Source organism: Glycine soja, chromosome 6, assembly GCF_004193775.1.
Source record: "Glycine soja cultivar W05 chromosome 6, ASM419377v2, whole genome shotgun sequence".
NCBI classification, from domain to species: domain Eukaryota; kingdom Viridiplantae; phylum Streptophyta; class Magnoliopsida; order Fabales; family Fabaceae; genus Glycine; species Glycine soja.
This window is the reverse complement of record NC_041007.1, coordinates 14,693,670-14,714,182: the sequence shown is the minus strand read 5'-3', so window position 1 is coordinate 14,714,182 and position 20,513 is coordinate 14,693,670. Positions and strand designations below refer to the sequence as shown.

The 20,513-nt window shown below is 33.2% G+C and overlaps 1 protein-coding gene across 1 annotated transcript in view; it reads right to left on the bottom strand.

The window, feature by feature from the left end:
- Nucleotides 1-4,326: 4,326 nt before the first annotated feature.
- Nucleotides 4,327-20,513, bottom strand: part of LOC114416298 (callose synthase 10-like) — a 62,718-nt gene continuing 46,531 nt past the window's right edge. Inside the window, exons 29-51 of the mRNA XM_028381163.1 lie at nt 20,226-20,316; nt 19,980-20,140; nt 19,772-19,881; nt 19,263-19,397; nt 19,045-19,113; nt 18,773-18,944; nt 17,721-17,835; nt 15,939-16,058; nt 14,978-15,093; nt 14,795-14,878; nt 12,887-12,999; nt 11,480-11,532; nt 11,217-11,393; nt 11,074-11,121; nt 10,174-10,332; nt 7,665-7,778; nt 7,483-7,571; nt 7,230-7,388; nt 6,392-6,494; nt 6,049-6,168; nt 5,794-5,844; nt 5,482-5,664; nt 4,327-5,034 (exon numbers count right to left, since the gene is read on the bottom strand). Of these exons, the coding sequence (XP_028236964.1) occupies nt 4,798-5,034; nt 5,482-5,664; nt 5,794-5,844; nt 6,049-6,168; nt 6,392-6,494; nt 7,230-7,388; nt 7,483-7,571; nt 7,665-7,778; nt 10,174-10,332; nt 11,074-11,121; nt 11,217-11,393; nt 11,480-11,532; nt 12,887-12,999; nt 14,795-14,878; nt 14,978-15,093; nt 15,939-16,058; nt 17,721-17,835; nt 18,773-18,944; nt 19,045-19,113; nt 19,263-19,397; nt 19,772-19,881; nt 19,980-20,140; nt 20,226-20,316 (2,779 nt within the window). The 3' untranslated portion in view covers nt 4,327-4,797. The remainder of the gene's footprint in view (nt 5,035-5,481; nt 5,665-5,793; nt 5,845-6,048; nt 6,169-6,391; nt 6,495-7,229; nt 7,389-7,482; nt 7,572-7,664; nt 7,779-10,173; nt 10,333-11,073; nt 11,122-11,216; nt 11,394-11,479; nt 11,533-12,886; nt 13,000-14,794; nt 14,879-14,977; nt 15,094-15,938; nt 16,059-17,720; nt 17,836-18,772; nt 18,945-19,044; nt 19,114-19,262; nt 19,398-19,771; nt 19,882-19,979; nt 20,141-20,225; nt 20,317-20,513) is intronic.

Sequence of the window (20,513 nt, the reverse complement as noted above, 5' to 3'; positions counted from 1 at the left end):
AAGAAAAAAATAGTGAAAAGAAAGGAAATGGTCTCAAAATTGTATTTAGAAAAAAAAAATTCACCTTTTTCATAAAAAATGATACTTATGCAACAAGAAATAGCTTGAAATTGTAAATTGTAAAAAGGTTAAAAATAATGGTGTTCGAAAGCAAATCCAAAAATTTGCAAAAATTTGCACTTTAACACTTGGCATATTAGAGAAGCATGTAATACTTCTTATTTTTTTTTTAAATACTTATTTTTTTTTAAATACTTCTTTTAATAGTGTTCTTTTCTTTTACGGTCTCTCGAGGGGATTGTTAGGTGCATTCAACACAATTTCTTGTGCATCCAACATTTTAAGTAAAATGACAAAATTGCCATTCACTTAAAATTTTAAAAAGCTCACCTTCTCCTCTCCCACTCCCTATGTTGTGCTGATGTGCTTCCCTCTTCGTTCTTCGCTTCTTCTCACCGTGCTGCCGCCGTCATCATTCGTGCCTTCGTTTGCATGTTGCTGCTAGTCCCTGCCATTACCTTTGCCATAAGTCTCTTTTTTCCACTCCTTGATTGAAAATGGGATTGTGTAGGAAATCCGTATAATGCATATGGATTAACATTCCATATGGATTATACGGATTTCCAATCCGTATTATTATTATTATTATTTTTTTAATTTATTAATTAATAAAATAATAATTGAATAAATTATTATTATTTAAAAATAAATTAATATTTTTGTTGTTATAATATTATTTATTTAATAAATAAATTTTGTTGTATATTTTTAATATGTAATTAATTAATTAATTATATTTTTTTTGAAGTTGGTTTTTAATAATTAATTAATTCAATAAATAATTAATTTATGAATTTTGTTTATTTAAAAATGAATGTATAAATATTATTGTTATTTATTTATTTTTAAAATACAAGTGATTTAATTATATTTGATATTTAAAATAGATTTTTATAAATTTTTTAAATATAAAAAATTCCAATTTTTATAAGTATATATTGTATAATTTATTTAAACAAGAAAATCTAATATTGTATATGACAATTTTTTTTATATAGTCGCATAAATATTATTACACTAATAGTATTAAATATTTATATAAATAGTGTTTGGAAGTATAAAACTAAAATTTCTTAATTTGTTTATAAATATTTAAAAGTATTCAAATCCTAATTTGTAAAAAAATAAATAGTCATTTATTAGAAATAAAAAACAAGTTTGTACTTAGATTTTCATCATATATTTTAGTTTACTAGAATTAGTGATGTGAAGTCTATAAATTTTAAAAAAGAATTTCTATATTGATTTATGAATATATAAAGTATTAAAAAAGTTATTTAAAAATTAATAAAATATTTATTTATGAATTATGAAATAGTAATTTATTAAATATTTTAAATCAAATTTATTTATTAGTTAATTTCTTAGTTTATGAAACTCAACTATTATTTGAACAATAACATTAATTAATTATTATTACGGTTTAAATATGTAGATTATGGTTAGAATAAGAGGATTGCGTCTTGTTTTAGGTAGAGTTATAAGAAGAGCCTTAAGGACACAAGTTAGTGGTGAAACGAAAGAAATCCCTTAGTGTTGAAGGCTGATAGCATATGCACGTAGAAAACAGGCAACTGCAACTGTTGTTGAGGATGTTGAGCATATAGATCATCCAACTGACGAGGTTCATGAGTAGCCTCAGGAGCCAGTTACTAATGATGTATGTGTTGATGCCCAGGATTTTCTAGACAAGCCCCACAATACATTTGTTTCAACAGATTATGTTTATCATATGACAATCACAATTTGGACAGGAGAGGTACTTATTACTTGAATTATATAACACTTGAATAACTATTTTTCATTAAACCTGAAGTAACTGATTTTATTTTTTTTCAGGAACATCCTGAGTTGAAGTTGTTCTTTCATGGGAGGAAGGTACAAAAATTTGGAAGGTCTACACCAGGGATTGAAGGCATAGTGGCTCTCACAGGATTAAGTCCTTTGATTGCATGTTCCTTAGACACTTGTGACATGGGACTTATATATGTTTTTGCAGAGAGGTGGTACAAGGAAACTAGTAGTTTCCATCTTTTGGCAGGAGAAGTCACTATCACCCTCGATGATGTGACATCGTTGCTACATTTGCCCATTACAGGTGCTTCTATAACTTCGATGCTCTTGCCGTAGACCATGCACTGGAGCTGCTAGTTGAATTGCTTCAAGTGAGTACAGAAGAAGCAAAAGATGAGACATTCCAAACCAGAAGGGCATATGTTCGGCTATCCTGGTTGCGAGACATTTATCGTAGCAAATGTGACGCAGGACAATGAATTGTAGCAGCTCGAGTATATCTGTTGCATCTAGTTAGTTGCACACTGTTTGCTAACAAGAGTGTCACACACGTGCACGTGGTATTCTTGGACGCATTTCGTGACCTCAGTAAGATGAATCACGCTTCGTTGATCTTTAATGTCTGATTATCATTTTCTTTTGAGCATATTTTGTTTTCACCATTTCTGGAGGAGCATACATAAAATTTAGATTAGGGTAGGAAATTTCCTGAAGTTTACTCTTTAGAATAACTTTGCTACATACATCAAGCTCTTTAAACTACTTGGATATGATTTCCATCTCTTCGGTTATGCTAACTTCGGGTTCAGATAGACCTTGGTCTGAAAAACTTAGTCTCTACCAAAACATATGGATGTGTAAGTGGTATGGTATCAACAATATATCCAGTTACCTCGCATGCACATGGAAGACTGTGAGTAGTTCTTGTTACACATCCATAACAAGAACTGTCAATGCCAATATAATTTACACGCTCAAACTCAACAATAATCTAATCTAAAGCATACCTTGATACCACGCAAAGTAGTTTCTTGTACAAGATAACTTTAAAAACATGTCCAACCACATATGTACTTGTCTCAAAAGATGACTTAATTTCAGCGTGTTGCAACGTGATCATGTTGTTCATGACTTCTCAAACACTACATAGGTCTCCAAGGTTATTCCACTATAGTCTCTTTAAGATCCAATGAACAGACTTAACCCTGCATTTGAAATACACAAACAAGTAAACAAAAATAATTATTTTTATCCATTGGACCCTAAACCCTAACACCAAAATATATTTACAATTTTCGTACCTGTTAATTGTTTTGATTCCTAAATGCATCACCTTATTCATTCAAGCTTTAACAAATATTTCTTTATGAGAAATCAACCATGTTTGTTTCACATAGTCAACAAACATTGACCAAGGATTATCACTCCATAAGTTTTATAAGGATTATAAATCCATACAAAACTAGATCAATGTTACAGAAGAAAATCAACAAACCTTTGCTGTTAACAGCCACAACAACCACCACTTGCCAACGAGCTAACGTAACCAATGCGCCTTGACCAAAATGGACACAACAATGAACAATCACCTCTCATGAGAATGGATGCAAAGAACAATACAATAGAGTGAATGGTGCGTGAATAAGAAAAAGGAAGAAGTTAACGGGGGATATTTTTAGAATTTTGAAAAATTGCAGGATGCAAAAGAAAAATAATGGGTGCACAAAATAATTCCTGCCACTCGATTATGCTCAGGCCCACAGTATCTTAATGTCAAATATTAGTCAATAATTTGTACAAGCTCAAACAAGTCTAACAAAGGAATGAAAGACCTTGATCTTTTCCATCAAAAGATAGTCCTCGGTAACAGAAGCCACATCACAGTCGATGTCTTCGTTAAATAGGAAAAAAAAACCAAGTATAATATTGCTAGAAGTGTAAAGAAAAATTAATTATAACTTTTGGAGATGAATATTTGAAATCAAAATAGGATCTTACAACCACTTAATAACACTTAATAGTAGAAGTTGGTATCATTCTTTATTTCAATTATAAAAAGTGGAAAGAGTGAAATGATATATCACAATAACTTAAGAATAATTTTGAAAGAATAGTACAAATTAGTAATAATAAACTTATAGCTACTAATAAGTGTGGATTAATTAAAAGTATATTATATCTAGACACTCAGACGACATATATCTGGTATAGAGAATTATTAGAATTAGTTAAAAGTACAAATTTCTATAACTGTTTTAAATAAGTGTTCCTGCTTCCATGCCTTTTCAGAACGAGGGTACTCGATGTTTTCGAAATGGCATAGAGAATTATTAGAATATATGAACAAAAAGTTAAAATGCATGAGATAAAACTGTACAAAAACGTTCACTTTGCTCAAGTCATATATCTGGACTCCCACAACTAGAAAACATATTTAAATGCTCTATAGTTTTAATAGAACTGTACAGAATCTTAACCACAAAAGATGTTTAACTATGTATTTAAAACAAGCCTATTTTAATAAAGAATGAAGCGTGATATGGAACTGCATCAGGTGTAAAACATTAGGACACTAGTATGCCCTGGTTGACTAGTAAGAGAGAATGATACAATTGATACATCAAGTGAGTACTGACTCTGTTTTCCCCCTTTGTGCTTGGTTTACATCTAAACCAACCAGAGTTAATCTCTAATATGAGCACTTGCATTCAAGTGGCGTTGACCTCAAATTTGATTGTGCGCAAAAATTCCAAAAGACTGATCAAGACAAAAAGTATAATAGTGGAAACTAAACCGCCGAAGAAGGCAAAACTAACGCAACCATTAAAAAGGCATCTTTCAATTTTTTTTTTAGACTAAATGTACAACTCAACAATGAACTACAAAAATAATATACATCTAAATATACAAGCCCCACAGGGATACAGAGTAAGATGAAAGGCGCTAAGTCTCAACGTTAGCTTTGTTTCCAGCAAGGATGATAGAAATTTCAAGACCACGGCTGAAGGCTTGATTGAAGAGAAGGCGAGATTGGAAAGTTGAAATGAATGGAAACCACGATAAAAATGCTATTGGTGCAAAAATGATCATACCCATTCCAGCGTCATACATTCTAGCAAACTCACGGACAGAATCCCACATGCCGAGACTCCAAACTATCTTCTTCCATGCAATTGCCAACTGAAAGTGTGGAAAATTTTACAAATGTTAGAAGCTGGAATTAACTTCAAATGTCAGCAATGATGCAAAAAATAAAATAAAATTAAAGTGGTAATGAATAGCCAGTTTTAAATATACGAATTCCATTAGGACATTTGGAAAAAAAAGTTAGACAACCTCATGCACCAAATAAGAGTTGGTCTTAGAATTTCAGTTTAGGGCCTAACTTAAGCCCACAAAACCGGCTTGTAAATTAAGGACTTCCCAAGCTTTATAAGGAATACACTGGATATATCTCTAGTCGATGTGAGATCTCAAACCACCAGAGAGAGTCGATGTACCGGTGGCTGTATATTACAACATTTCACTAAGCCTTTCTGGTCAGCCTATCAGTCAATGGTAACCCTTTCCAACACACAGACATCTATTATCACAAGAAAATTCATACAAAAATAAATCAGAACTCACAGATAATATTCCCCATCCAGTAGGGATAAATGCAAGGATGCTTGCAAAAAGGTCAGCTATCGACAGTTGAGTAAAGGCAACAACAAGACACACAGCTGCAACAAGGCCTATAGATGCAACCCCTTGTGCAAATCGCAACACTACCTGGAAATTAGCAGCCTTTTTTGGGCTGTAGGCAAAGATCTGCAAAGCAAGGAAATCTCAGAATCCTAAAAAAAGACATGTCAAAAAGCTTAAAGTGAAAAGATAAAAAATGCAGCCCGCAAAAACAGAAAATACAAATAAGACCAAATTATTAGGAAAAGCCCAAACCTTAAATATCAAGACAATTCCAACCAAGACAGCCCATGAGAATCCATAGATCTACAAAGAAAAAAATCAGAATCTATAAGAGTCGTATATAAGCTCTTCGTTAATGAAATACTTGGAGTCATAAGCCTTTTCACATAAACACAAGTAGGCCATATAATTAGTACAGGATCAAAGCATGATTTTATATTATGCTTTACATTAGGACTAAATACATGATAATTATCTAATTCTCGGGTGAAGACAAATTGTTTTTACCGCAAGTGATGTATCATTTCCAGTAAGATGCAGCTTATACACAACACCATATTGAAACAAGAAGAACCTTGCACTCAAAATTGTCTCCAAAATACGACCCCTCCAAGTTTGGATATGCATCTAGAGAAAGAGTAGCACTCATTAGAAATTAAATTAATAGAGCCGGCATCAATGAGAAGGCTATTCTAGCATGCCATACGTGCAAATAACATTGATTATAAATGTGAATATGGTTGAAAAATGAACTCCCTAGCAATAATATAGGAAGAAACAATCAATTTAAGTATTGTTCCATTTTGATCCCAAAACATACAAAAAATCAAGTGAAAAAATCAGTGTTAACCTGTTCTTCGTCCCACCAAGACTCCCAACTATTTTCTCCTTTTACTCCTACTCCTCCTTTGTAAAGAAGCCAACTTGTCCAATCATCAAAATCTTCCACAGTCCTGTTTACCAGCTAATCAGATTAGAAAGATAAACAATTGTTCACACAATTCATATAATTTCATCATCTTTCCAAAAACACGAAAAAGGATCCATTTAAAAGCCTAACTGCAATCAAATCAAAATCAAAAAATCCATTTTGGTCCTCCCAAAATAGAAAATTGTCGTAGTTTGCTCCTTGAATAATGAAGACATCAAAGTGTCTTTTAATGTCAATATACTCCCCCATACCTTCGCATAGCGAAGAGCCTCTGGGCAATGGGGTACGAAGTTTTTATATATATATATATATATATATATATATATATATATATATTCTTTTTTCCCTTTTAATTTCAAATTAGTCATTGAATGCTATCAGATTATATTTTATTCTCCTATTTATTATTAGATAACAATTAGGGATTTAGTCCACTTTTCTTATTACTAGATTGATCCTATGTAATCAATACTGATTCTATTTGCTTATTATAAATAAAACTAAGTGTGGTCATCCAAGAGACACAACACATTACAGTAAATCCTTTCACAGATGCCATTTTTGACATCCAATTGGTCCTCCAAAACAATTGATTTGATATCTAAAGTTAACATTGAAAGAACATTCGGATTTATTAATCATCAGAGGTCCAAAATACAGTAACATTTATGCTTTTGGAGGACCAAAATCAGTATTTACTATCAAGAAAATATAACATTAAAACTAATGGATGTAATTAAAACAGCAGTCAACTTACTTCTGCCACTCGAAACCAGAGGGGTTGAAAAGGTAAGGAGCGAAAAGCCAAGAAATGACAAGGAACCAACTACTTAGAGTTAGCAAAACATACGTAACAGCACCTCCCTCTGCATACCCATATGCGATATAAACTATAAGAAGCAATGCCACCTCAAGCCTGTTGCATTGCACAGAATTAATACTCAATGCAATGCAGTTTCTTTCAAGAAACGAAACCAAAAAATTATAAATCAACAAATGATATTACTCACGCTTTGACAAAGTGGCTCCTAGAATATAGTCTGTAATTTTCAGCAAACTTTATGTGACGGACAACAAAGCCTCTACCAGTAGCACGATACTATGGTAAAAAAGTCAAACACAAATCTAAGTCACTCAAAACAACTAACATTCGAGCTTCCCACCAAAAACCAAATGATAACAAGAAACATACTTTTGCACCCCCATGGAGAATGGTACGCCCAAAATAATGAGTTCTAGTTCCCAATGAGAAAGTGAAGAAGACAGAACACAATTGTAGTTGCATTGTGATGAAACTGAAAACAGCCTGCAAACATTTTCATCAAGAGTCAAGACAGACAATATTTAGACCATATAAGAATAAGTTCATATTATAATTAAAAATGACATCATAACCATGTTGAATTAAGGTTCAGGGTTAGGGATAAAGAGTAGTTAGGTTTCAGTAGCTCGCACACCAAGCCTTGTATAATATAAATATCTCTCAATGTGCATCACATCAGAACATTGATAATACTTTTCTTCCCAGAACTAACTCTCTCTCTTATATATATATATATACACACACACACTGAAGAAACAAGAGAAAAGCAGTTTTAAGTAATAAAACTGAAAATATATTTGATAAATGTTACAACAGAAGCCATAGTTGTCTGAACCGTACCAAACCAACCAATCCAACTGGGAACTGGTCACGAAACCAGTTTAACCAACCCTCGAAACAAGCCTTACAAATAACCGGTGTAAAACCAGTTCAAAACTGGGCATTACCAGCCATAATTGGTTCGGGCCAGTTTGTTGGATAATTCCTATATATATATATATATATATATATATTTTTTTTTTTTTTTTTTACATAAGAAAACCAATTTTATGATGCTTGAAAGAATTCTAGTCCAATATTATGATGATTGATAGTTCTGTCCATTGGAAAAAATCCAAGTCTTGTATTGGCTAGAGATAAAGCCAAGATATATAGTATACGAGTAGGAGGCAACCTTCACCCTATGAGCTAACTTTTGGGGTTGAATTAGCTCAAACCCACATTCTAAGATGGCATCGGAACCTATCCTAGACCCATTCAAAGGGTCACCCATCATGTTATCCACACACCAAGCCCAAAAGTGTTGGACAAGAGGGGTCATATTGTGAAAAACCTAAATCCCACATTGGCTAGAGATAAGGCCAAGATAAAGTATATAAATGGGGGGATATGTTAGACTAAATTGCACTTTTAGTCAACTGATTTGCGATTTAGGTCCCCATATTTTAGAAAATCTATAACTTTGGTCCAATTCTCAATTTTGCACATATTTATCTCTTTTAGTTTTAACATTTTAATTAACTAAATTATTTTTTGATGTGAATATGTTAGGTGTAGGATTCAAAGAAGGATTAAAATTGCTATTTTAGTCAATATGTTGTCAATGATGATATTTATAAATAAAGTTTAATTATTAATATTGTGAAGTTATAAACATTGTTATTTTTTTAATATTGCATCATATATTATATTAAAAATTAAAATAATAATATTAATTACCAGCCCAACATTAAGATTGGAATATGAATTGCTATGGGGGGAATTGATGGAAGAAAGACAGGAACATGAATTTGGGGAAATATGGAAACTCAAAATACCCTTAAAGACAACAGTTTTCACTTGGAGGCTAATTCGGGATAGATTACCAACAAAGACAAACCTTCGAAGGAGACAAATAGAAGTAGATGATATGCTGTGTCCTTTTTGCAGAATTAAGGAAGAGGGGGCTGATCACTTGTTTTTCAATTGTATCAAAACCCTCCCCTTATGGTGGGAATCAATGTCATGGGTCAATCTCACCAGTGCATTACCACAAAATCCTAGGGACCATTTCTTACAACATGGAACTGAGCTAGCAGAGGGAGTTAAGTCTAAAAGATGGAAATGCAGGTGGACTGCCTTAACCTGGACAATATGGCAGCATAGAAATAAGGTGGTGTTCCAAAATGCAACTTTTCACGGTTCTAAGCTGCTGGACGATGCTCTACTCCTACTATGGTCATGGATCAGAGCAATGGACAAGGATTTCACTCTTCACTTTAACCAATGGTCCTCCAATTTGAAGGAAGGGTTCTGTAATTAGGGGGGCAGGTGTGGGTGAATTCTTGTAACACTTCTTTGTGTCTCCAGCTCTTTCCCAATATTCTGAAAAAGCAGGATTCACATCTATTCCTATGTACTTTCAGTACCACTGGTACTAGCCTATAAATATATTATATATTTTTGCTGAGCAAAAAAAAAAAAAGATTGGATAGGCTTGATGCCATGTTAAAATTATGGGATTCCAGGTATAGAGGGACAGAATAGACAATAAATATTAAGAGATTGATATAAACTTGATGCAAGACAATGTGTTGGTATGTTTTTCTTAAAACCTAGAGCACTGAGCACTAAAACCTTTTATACTTATCATTACTAAAGTAAACAAATCACGAGACTGGGAAATATGATGACCAATCGTAAGAGAGAATGAGGAAGAAGGAAACTAATAATCTAAGATATGGAAAGCTATTTTCATATATTCTAACATCCACTTACAATAAGACTAATACATATTAAAGCAACAATCAAGAATTAGTCTTCAGCAAAAATTGAGCAAAAATCAAGAATTATATTCTAACATCCACATATTTTAAATATTCTTAATATATGAACTAACCTTCAGCAATCCTAATTCAAGTATAAAACCCATTATCATTGGAACTGCAGTGAAAACGCCAATCTGGACCAAAAATTGAGCATTTAAAGCTGCATCAAGTGCTGTGTTACCCTGCAATTTTGCCTTCTCTGAGACAGCTTCATCAAGACCAGAAAACGCCTGAAAAAAAAGAGCACCATCAAGGAAGAAAATCAAATTAATAAGGTAAAATGTAGAGATTTAGCCAAATTTTAGCATTTAAATATTTCAGCAAATTCTGTTTTTTTTTCATGATCTGCAAAAGTGTTTGCTGCTCAGTTGAGGATATAACATGCAAAAATCAAATGAATAAAATAATTATTTGCCTAACTATCAGATTTCACAAGGCCGAAAAAGTGACTAAAAGATAAAAAAAAAGTCCCAATATCTGCAATTAATATACCTATAAACAAGCCAGTGCATGAATATAGTAAGACATGTTAAGAGTGATACGTGACATCAAAATATTTACATCATATATGACACCATATATAATTAAATTTATCTCACTTTTTTATCTTTTTCATATACATGAATCTCAAGAATAAACCCTAAAATCAGAGGGAAACAACATTTGATGTTCAAGAAACATTTTCCTTACTGTTAACAAGTTAAAAAAAAAAAGGAAAGAGAGAAAAAAACACAACTTCACATGCTCAACATATTTTGTACTGTGCACAGAAGTTGATCAACTTATTTATGTAAAAACATGCCATGAAGTTTATCATGGGTAGAACAGAAAATTTGTTAGGAGCAAAGATAATTACAAATAATCAGGAGGATATTATTTATACTGTGAATCATAGCAAACAAAGTCCTATCAGTTTACGAAGTCCAAAAAGTGGTGAAAGACAGATAACTGAGCAAGTCCTATCAGATTACCAGGTATGCTCTTCCATATAAGAATATATAAACTGTAAGGACTGTCATCTGCAATAGAAAATAGAATAAAATTAATTAGACAACCAAGACAAGTCAATGCCACCCTTTATCCAGGAAAAAAATTGAGAGCCTATCAACTATACCATGGTGCAGACATAATAACCAACAGTTGTGAAGAAGAAAGAAAGCATTCTGAAGAAATCAAAAAGTTGTCCAAGCCTGTAAATGTCCCTGCTAAGCACTTGCTCTCCATTACCACCTGCCACTTTCCCCTCAAAGAGGGCAATCTGGTTTAACCCAACATCCCTTCCTTTTCCAACCTACGGAAGAACGCAACAATTAGGGAATGAAAGAGTTACATTGAGCAGAAAGCAGAAAGCATCCACAGTTCACTTGTATTTTCAACCTGAATGTATTCATGGTGTGTGACATTTCCCAGCCGCAATGTGGAGTTGAAACCTGCAGTACATTATGTCTTCAATTCATCAGATTAATTATATAAAATAATAATATATAAATGAAAAAACCCTAGGAAGAGAAAGAGTACTTCAAGGTAGAATATCATAACCATTGTGCCTAACAGAAGGTAATAAGAGACAAGCCCTGATCCTAAGCATTTTAGAATATTACATTTTAAATTCGTATATTAGATCTCCCAACATTAGTTGATAATGATCAATCATTGTCTACCTTTGTCCATATTATTTTTTCTTTTATTTCTTCCAACATTAGAATCAACAACTTTTTTTTTTCCCATTAAGAGGTCAACTACACGGATAAAATCTCACCATTGAGTTCAACAAAAAAAAATAAGGCCATTTAGGTTAGGATTTTTTTTTTGTAACGGTTTCTCTTCCTGGGTCCTTTGTTTACTGGACTAGCACCCTTATGATCAACTCACTAATTTTTGGGGCCTCTATTAGCCTTCTCCTCACATGAACAAACCATCTTAAGTGAGTAACTGTCATCTTTTCTTCAATAGGTGCTACTTTAAATTTCTATCTAATACTTTCATTACTAATCTTATCTTTTCCTGTATTCCCGCTCATTCATGGCAGAAACATAAAGATACTGTTAATTTTCATTAACAGATACAAAATCAAGTAAAGCTTCTTCAGTTAGGACAGGTAATAAAACAATATGTACAATTTATGGTTGTAATTTCACTGTAATTTCAGTGTCATTCTGTCAGTAAGTTAGTAAGGTGCTGACTCAGCAGCATATAATATAGCTTAACAATTCAAGACTTCGTCCTCTGTACAGTTTCTCTTAATGACAGTTTGATGATTTCTTTTGCTTCTATTAAAAACTAACTAACTAATGTATCCCAGTGCTAGAAGGCTCCTTGCTATGTGAAGGTATGAGAGAGGGTCATTGTACACAGCCTTAACCATGCATATGCAAAGAAACTGTTTCTAGATTAAAACCCATGACCAACAAGTCACCAAGACGCAACTTTACCACTGCCCCAAGGCTCACCATCAATTTCTTTTCCTTCTATATTTTCTCTAAATTTTAATAGGTATGAAGAGCAAGAAAAATCTAGAATTTCAAAAAGGCATTATTGATTATATGGAAATACAGCTTCATTTTGAAAACAAGTAGTCTTCATCAATAATAAGACAGACATCATCATCATCATAGGCTAGTTCTCAAACAGATTATAAAATGAATTTAAATAACTCAAGATATTCAGTTGTTTCTGTAATACTATATCATAATATCACTTCAAATTTAAAAGTACGTGACATGAATTAAGCTAGAAGATCAAGGGTAATCTCAAATGAACGTATATTACAGATATCATTCTTACCAGCGTATATATCCTCACTAATATTAATAACACGTGATGCCTTACTAATGCCTCCTCGAGTTATGTGAAATATTCGGTCAAATACATCTGGGTGTCCATAGTGCATGCGAACTCTGCAAGATTTTTTCCCCAACCAAAAACAGGATGAATTGATACAAAATCTCCATAAAAATGCATTGTTTGATAGAATATAAAATTAAAAATGAAGATATTGACATTTTAAGCTTCAAGGAAGATAACAATTTTTGGAGAACCACAAAATTGGCTCATAAGGTGAGGACTGGCCAAGCTTGTAAGAGTATAACTCTATTAGTTTAAAGCTACCTATGGTTAGTCTGTTATGGTTAGGTTAACTGTGTTAGTTAGTTAGTTAGAATCTCTGTATGCATAAATACAGTTGTAAACAGAGATTCAGTAACTAATTGTAAAATCTCTTGTCATAATAATGGATCTATTTTCTCTCTCTTATATGTTCCTCTCCCAAAGCTTTATAAACTCAAATTAAGTCATATCTCTAGTTCATGTTGGATTAAACCTCCACACTTGAGGTGCAATTAAGGACGGCCCCAAAGAAGCTGCAGCTAAGGCAGGCTAGGGGTGACAGCAATTAAGGCAGATTCCAACAATTTCTAAAGCATTAGTCTTAGAATTTGGCTTTGGACCTAACTCGACCCAACAAAACCAACTTGTAAGGTGAGAGTTGTCTCCTACTTATATACACTACTTTGGCCATATCATGAGTTAATGTGGGACTAAACCAACCCCCTTGAGGCTGCAATTAAGGCAGCCCCCAAAGAGGCTGCAACTAAGGCTGGCTAGGGGAACCACAATTAAGGCGGCTTTCCAACACTCGCCCTCATGCCCAAAACTTCCAACCTGGAGTGTGGCAAATGCAGGTGACCCAACAATGGATCTAGGATACGCTTTGATACCATCTTAGATTTTGAGTTTGGATCAAACTCAATCTTACAAAACTGACTTGTAAGGTGAGGGTTGTCTCGCACTTATGTACACGACTTTGACCATATCACTAGCCGATGTAGAACTAAACCACCACCCTTGAGGCTGCAATTAAGGCAGCCCCAAAGAGGCCGCAACTAAGGCAAGCTAGGGGGGACCACAATCAAGGAAGCTTTCCAACAATTAGATTCTTCAAAAGTTGGTATTAAATTAGAGCGTCACATAAAATGGAACTCTGGAATACAAACCATACATATTAAAAGCAAAAGCCCCAAAGAGGCCGCAACTAAGGCAAGCTAGGGGGGACCACAATCAAGGAAGCTTTCCAACAATTAGATTCTTCAAAAGTTGGTATTAAATTAGAGCGTCACATAAAATGGAACTCTGGAATACAAACCATACATATTAAAAGCAAATGAGGCCTACAGAAATAGAGTCCTCCAAAGACGACTTTCAAAGGTAATTTCATTGAAGAGAAAAAAACTACATTAATAGCAGTAGTCTCACTGGAAATCAAACCCAAAATATTCAAGATGTAAGAAGGAAGCAAATCCTAGAAGTATCATTCTTAATGGATGAAGTAAAAATAAAAACAAAAATATTAAATTTATGGGTTCACTAATTACTTACACTAATTTTGTTCAGTACAGATTATGAATGTCAAACTCACAAAAGTCTAGGGGAAACAGTCTTCTCCTGTGCAGAATTCTCATATAAATACAGTAATACAAGCTAATATTCATCCATGTATTTTAGCTAAATGGATTATAAATTGGCTAAATTAATTCAGGAATAAATAACATATTTAAAATATTGCACTTATACAATTCGAAAGACATCGTTGCCTTTAAATGTCCAGCTGTATTATGCTATGAATTGGCCAGTTTTAAATAATCAGAAACTTTTGCTAATCAATTCCCTTGACAATCAACAGTAAACACAACTTACTTGAGAGGATTTGCTAAAACTCGTTGGGCCAAGGTTACAAAGCTAGTTTCTTGATTTGACATGAACCAAGCCAAGGAAGAGACACTGCAGTGGTATGAAGCAAGCAATATGTAAGCAAGATAAGACAGTTAAAGCTTAAAAGTATCACTTTGTTTATCAAATTTATAAAATGTGCATGTCAACCTTCCTGTAAAAACATGCTCCCTCACTCCAAGAATGCTTGGAGGGCGAAGGCCATGATTCGCATGGAACTCCTCCAGAAGATTCCTCATTTTCATTGCTTCTTCAAGATAATTGTCCTTTCAAAATTTAAAAAATATATATCAGATTAAATTATATAAATTTTCTTTCCCCATTCATTCATTCACTCACATACATACAGTTGAGGGCAGAGGAAGAGGGATTTCTCTACAAAAGGCTGGTGAACCACATATTAATCCAAGGTCAATAAGTATGCAACAGTCCAAATGACATGTAAAAGTGAAATTCAAGGATTTGGAAGAACTGAACAAGTACAACAGGATAAAAATCTCACTAATGCCATGACCGCAACAGGATTACGTCCCTCCCATTTCTAGAAATTAACAACGATGAAGTGCATTTACAAAAGGCAATAATTTGTCTAGTCAACAACACATGTTCAGCCAAGTCATAAACAAATACAGAATATACCATACTTGACAATATGTTCAAGTCTTTTGAGAGAAACATAAGCTTAAAAAGGACAAACATCTATTTTTGCATGAAATCAAGTAACAGAAATACAAATAAAAATACAAATCATTTAAACATTCAGTGACCCAAGTGCATCATAACTAACAGAGTCACCAAATGAAAAAAAAAAAAAAACTTAACCAGATTTTGCACCGCTAATTAAGTTTGAAATCTATGGTGGAAGCCCAGTTATTTCAATATGCAAATTGTAATATGACAACTCAGATAAAAAGAGAAGCCTCACAGCTAAAACATATATATAACATATTTTCAACTCGACAAAGCATAGAACTGAAAGGACCTTCCTTTTCCTTAAATCCTTTTAATTTGTCCATTGTAGCACAATGTATAGCACCTAGTAATAACCAAAAAAGGTATAACAGATGGCAAAGAGAAAAAGAACAAATGACCATATGAGACATATCTTCACCTGATTCATGTCAATAGTTTGAACAGCTTCACCACGAGTGAAAACTATTGCATGGTTTTGGTTTTCAGGCTTTCCTTCCCCAAGCTTAGGATCTCCAGGAAGTTTTATAGAATATATTTCCTATGTACCAGATGAAAATAAAGAACGCATTAGGGAAAAGAAAGACGAGATAAAACAGTAAATATTACAGTTGAATAATAACTTAATAATTCGCAAAGCAAGAATATGATATCCCAGACTAGCACGGAGAGTTCTATTTTTGATAATGAATGACAAAGCATTCAATCTAGCAAAAGAAAAGAAAATTGACAATGAAAATAAAAAAGCAGGACAAAGAATTCATAACTTAATAACTCCATCTTGCTCGTCACTTTCGTCTTAAACAAAAGTGACAATAAATCAACAACACAAAAGTGACGAGCAAGATGAAAATTTAAATTGTCTGTCATTATTATGAAGGCACACACATTAAAAGTGAGGTAAAACTGCAACTGTGACCATCCAAAATATCCAGATATGCAATGATGTAGCCTGAAATTTAAACTGTCTTCAGTTATAATAAAGGGAACAACTATCCAGATATGCAATGTAGAATGGTGACAAAATTTTCATTTTTAAACTATAATACCAAATATCAATGTAACTCATAATTTGGCAATTCAAAGGATAATGGTGACATTAGAGTTCAATACTAGCTCAAATCATATCATTTTTGTATTACTGTGTTAGAGTATATTAAAGTGTACTTAATCACATATATCTTACTGTCATGTAGCTTTCAGTTACGCAGATAAACACTTTTCTTTCTTGATTCAGTTGCAATCAGTCACTGTCATGTAATAACTGCTGAGTCAGCAGTTAGTTACAAATTTACTATATAAACTTATCACATAAGAAATCTATGAACAATAACATCTTTCTGATTCTTCTCAATGCCTGGAACTATCTTCTTTGCTCAATTTGTAACATGCTCAAAGCATAAATATAACACCTACATCATGTTTTAGATATATAACCAACCCCCAACCATTCCATTTCCACATTATACACTGTACAGAGTATATCATATTACTGTCTGTTCGGTGACTAGGAATTGCACCAAAAGAAGGCAAAATATTACGTTCAACTGAATGACAGAAAAAAAGATACTGACAAAAAAAAAAGCATTGAAATTTTTTCCCAAGTAATTTTATGACTAGAAAGCTCAAACAAAAATCATAGATAAATTACGGGAAATGATAAACAAGAAAGATGGTTAACCATAGCCACAAACATTAGCTTGTCCCACTCCCACCAAAAACCTTTGGAGAACCTAATGGTTGAAGAACTCAGTTTAACAAGAAAAAATATTATTAAGCCTAATTTTATCTATTTATGATTAATTATAAAAAATCACTAAAATAATCGAAAAATAACAAAAATATTGCTGACAGAGTCCAAGCCTTTTTGGATCTGCAACACAGCCCTCCACAACAAACCAACAACAACATAGAGAAAGTCATCACATTAAGGCATGGACATAATAATCAGTTGCTTTAATATGGCAACTTTATACTGCTATACATAGAAATATTTTTAGAAAATCACCCAAGCCATCTATGCAATGGAGAAAATTCAAATATTTTTAAGCATGAATATCTGTTGCAATCTATAACATGAAAAACAAAATGACCAATAATAACATCACCAGCAAGAAAATCCTAAATTATATGTTGCACTTATAAAAAAAAGTTAAGCCTATTTGATGAGCAGAAGCCGACATCAGTGGAAGTTTTTCTTCACCTGATCTTTTCCATTTATATCGGCTTTGACAAGCTTTGAATAAAACACTTTTGAAGTATTTCCATCAGTTGTACTTTCATCAACATGAATGAAAGCAACTCGGAGTGCCTCATTCCTGATAACAAAGACAAAATCTTAATGTTATGTAATTTATAGCAAAAAAAGTTGGGAAAAGATGGAAACAGAAAAACAGTAATCAAGATATCCTCTATTTTTTTTTGGTGAACAATGATCGCACTGAGATTAGAACCTATGACCAAATGAATTCTACCCAAAACCCTCCACCACATATTAATCTTAGAATTTGGGCTTTAAGGCTTAACTCAATCCCACAAAACCGGTTTGTAAGGTGAGGACTGCCCAACCACCCTATTTAAGCCATATCTTATAGTCCATATGAGGCTAAACCAACACCCTTGATGCTGCAACTAAGGTGGGCTACGGGTGACTGCAATTAAGGAGGTTTTCCAACAAATCCTCTATTCTTGACACACACATAACTATGAAATTAAAATATTAAATAGAGTAAGCTCTCATTCTAATCCTTGAAATTATAAGCATCGGTCAATTTATTACAACAAATCTTCAATTTAGCCCCTAATCTTGCAAAAACTCATTCATTCTATTCCTTCTTTATTTCATTTTCCATTGGTTTGCACAAAAAAGGAATAAAGTGGATGGTAATATTATGCAAATTGAGGATTTTATAAAGTCAAAGACTAAATGGTCAATGCTTACTATCTCAAGGAGGAGAATGAGGGTTTACTCAATAAAGCTTCAATAATAGTGATTCCACATAAAGTTTACATCACAATAAAAATTGTGACCAAAAATGATTCTAATGAGACGACATTCAGCAACATCCTCCCTGACTAGAACAGCCTTTACTTTAACATAATAAAATTCTTCTGCAAACAAATTAAAAAGTTCAGTGCCCCAATGCTTTCCAAAAACACATTTTAAGGTATACAGTATGGGTACCCATATATATTATGATATTGTAGAGTATTAACTTGAAGAGCATTGAAAATAATAAGCACACAAATTGATACCTCTGTAACAATAAAGCAATATCAGCAGCTTCTGGTGCCTTTCGCTGCTTTTGTTGACCATAAATTTGGCATGATACAACATAAGTAAACTTCAAATCTGCCTGTGCCCGTGATTCGCGAGATGATTCAAAATCTTGAGTTGTAATGAAGTTGTTTTGAGAATAATTGTCCACTATTGACACAAGAGATTGCCAGCAAATATCCATGTCAAACTTCATTAGAATGAAAATCAGAATCACAAACTGCAATGCAGAATGTTCATATGAAACTACCTCCAAGTGATCTGCTCTCCAGAAAGCTCTGCAGCATTAAAGCCCTCCTATAGTACATCATACCACGCACTGTAAAGCCAAAAAAATAAGGGAATGTAAAAATATCGTAGGCTGGGAATAAGCAGGTAACCAATACTTGTGGAAATATAGTCATGCCTCAACTTGTCATACGAAAAAAGAAAGGAAGACAAATAAGATATATGCTTAGAATTTGTGACCTGTCCTCGCCAGAGTCTGCCCTCGATAAGAAGCCCAAAAACGAAGTTCCAAAGAGTCACTGGAATTTTCTTGAAGTTCTGCGTCCCCAGTGGATGCTCCTCGACCAATTCTTTCAAGAAAGTTTTCCCATTCATCTGTAACAGAAAAAAATTCAAGCTCAACCCCAAAATGGCCCGGGGCAAGATAACAAAAACCTTTCCTTGTCCTTCATCAATCTCCAAAACAGATTAGAGTATAGCTACTTCTCAATAGATATTAACAAGATAAATTCACTTTTCCTTTTGTTTCTTCACCATCACATATTGGCTACGATTGTAAAACACAATGGAGTGATCATGGGACTGTTAAAAAATTTGCAGGCAAACCAAATACAGTCTTGAAATTTGCAGGCATAATCAATCTTTAAGAATGATAAAAGGAGATAACTGTGAACCTAATAAGAGTTCTGAACATTGACACATGTTTATTCTTGGTGAGGGGGGATCTACTAAGAGAGAAGACACATTACCTGGAAATATCTTTTGAAGATAGAAAAGAATAGATATGCCATCTTCGTTCTCTTTTTGCAATTCGGAAGTACTATAAAGCACAGTTTCACTATAGTATGGAGTGAAAACACTACAACAAGCAAAAAACAAAAGGAAAAAGTGAATATGAAGGATAAAAAAAAACAAAAGAAAATCCACTGTAAACTATATGCTTACACATGCATATACCTGAATGGCAACATTTCACTAACAGGCTTTGCTGAAGGCATGTCCATAAATAATGAATTTGAGAAAAACTCTAATCTTCTTCTGGCTTCAAGATTTTTTGGAACATTAGCAGCAGAGTCCTTTACAGTAAGAAGAAGATGCAACCTCTTTACAAGCTCTTTCTACAACAAAAAAGAAAAAAAATACTTTAATGTATTTAAACAGGAAAAAAAAAAGATGAATTGTATGCAAATAGAAGGAACTTACAATCTCAGGATCATTAGGCCATACTATCCTAGAAAAAAGACGTCCCTCATCCCTAGCTCTAGCTAAAAGGTTCCATGTATCAAGATTCTCCCTGGAAAATTAAAATGAGTACAGGAAATTCAGGGAAAGAAAGACAATTAGTATTTTTGTCATCTAAGTTACGGATTGATTTCAATTTCAACGTTTAACTTTCTTTTTAGTTTAGTTTAGTCAACTTATGTTTACATATCCCATCATTAGTTCCCCAGAACCTCAAGAGGACACTTAAGGGTGAAAGTTGCACATTAG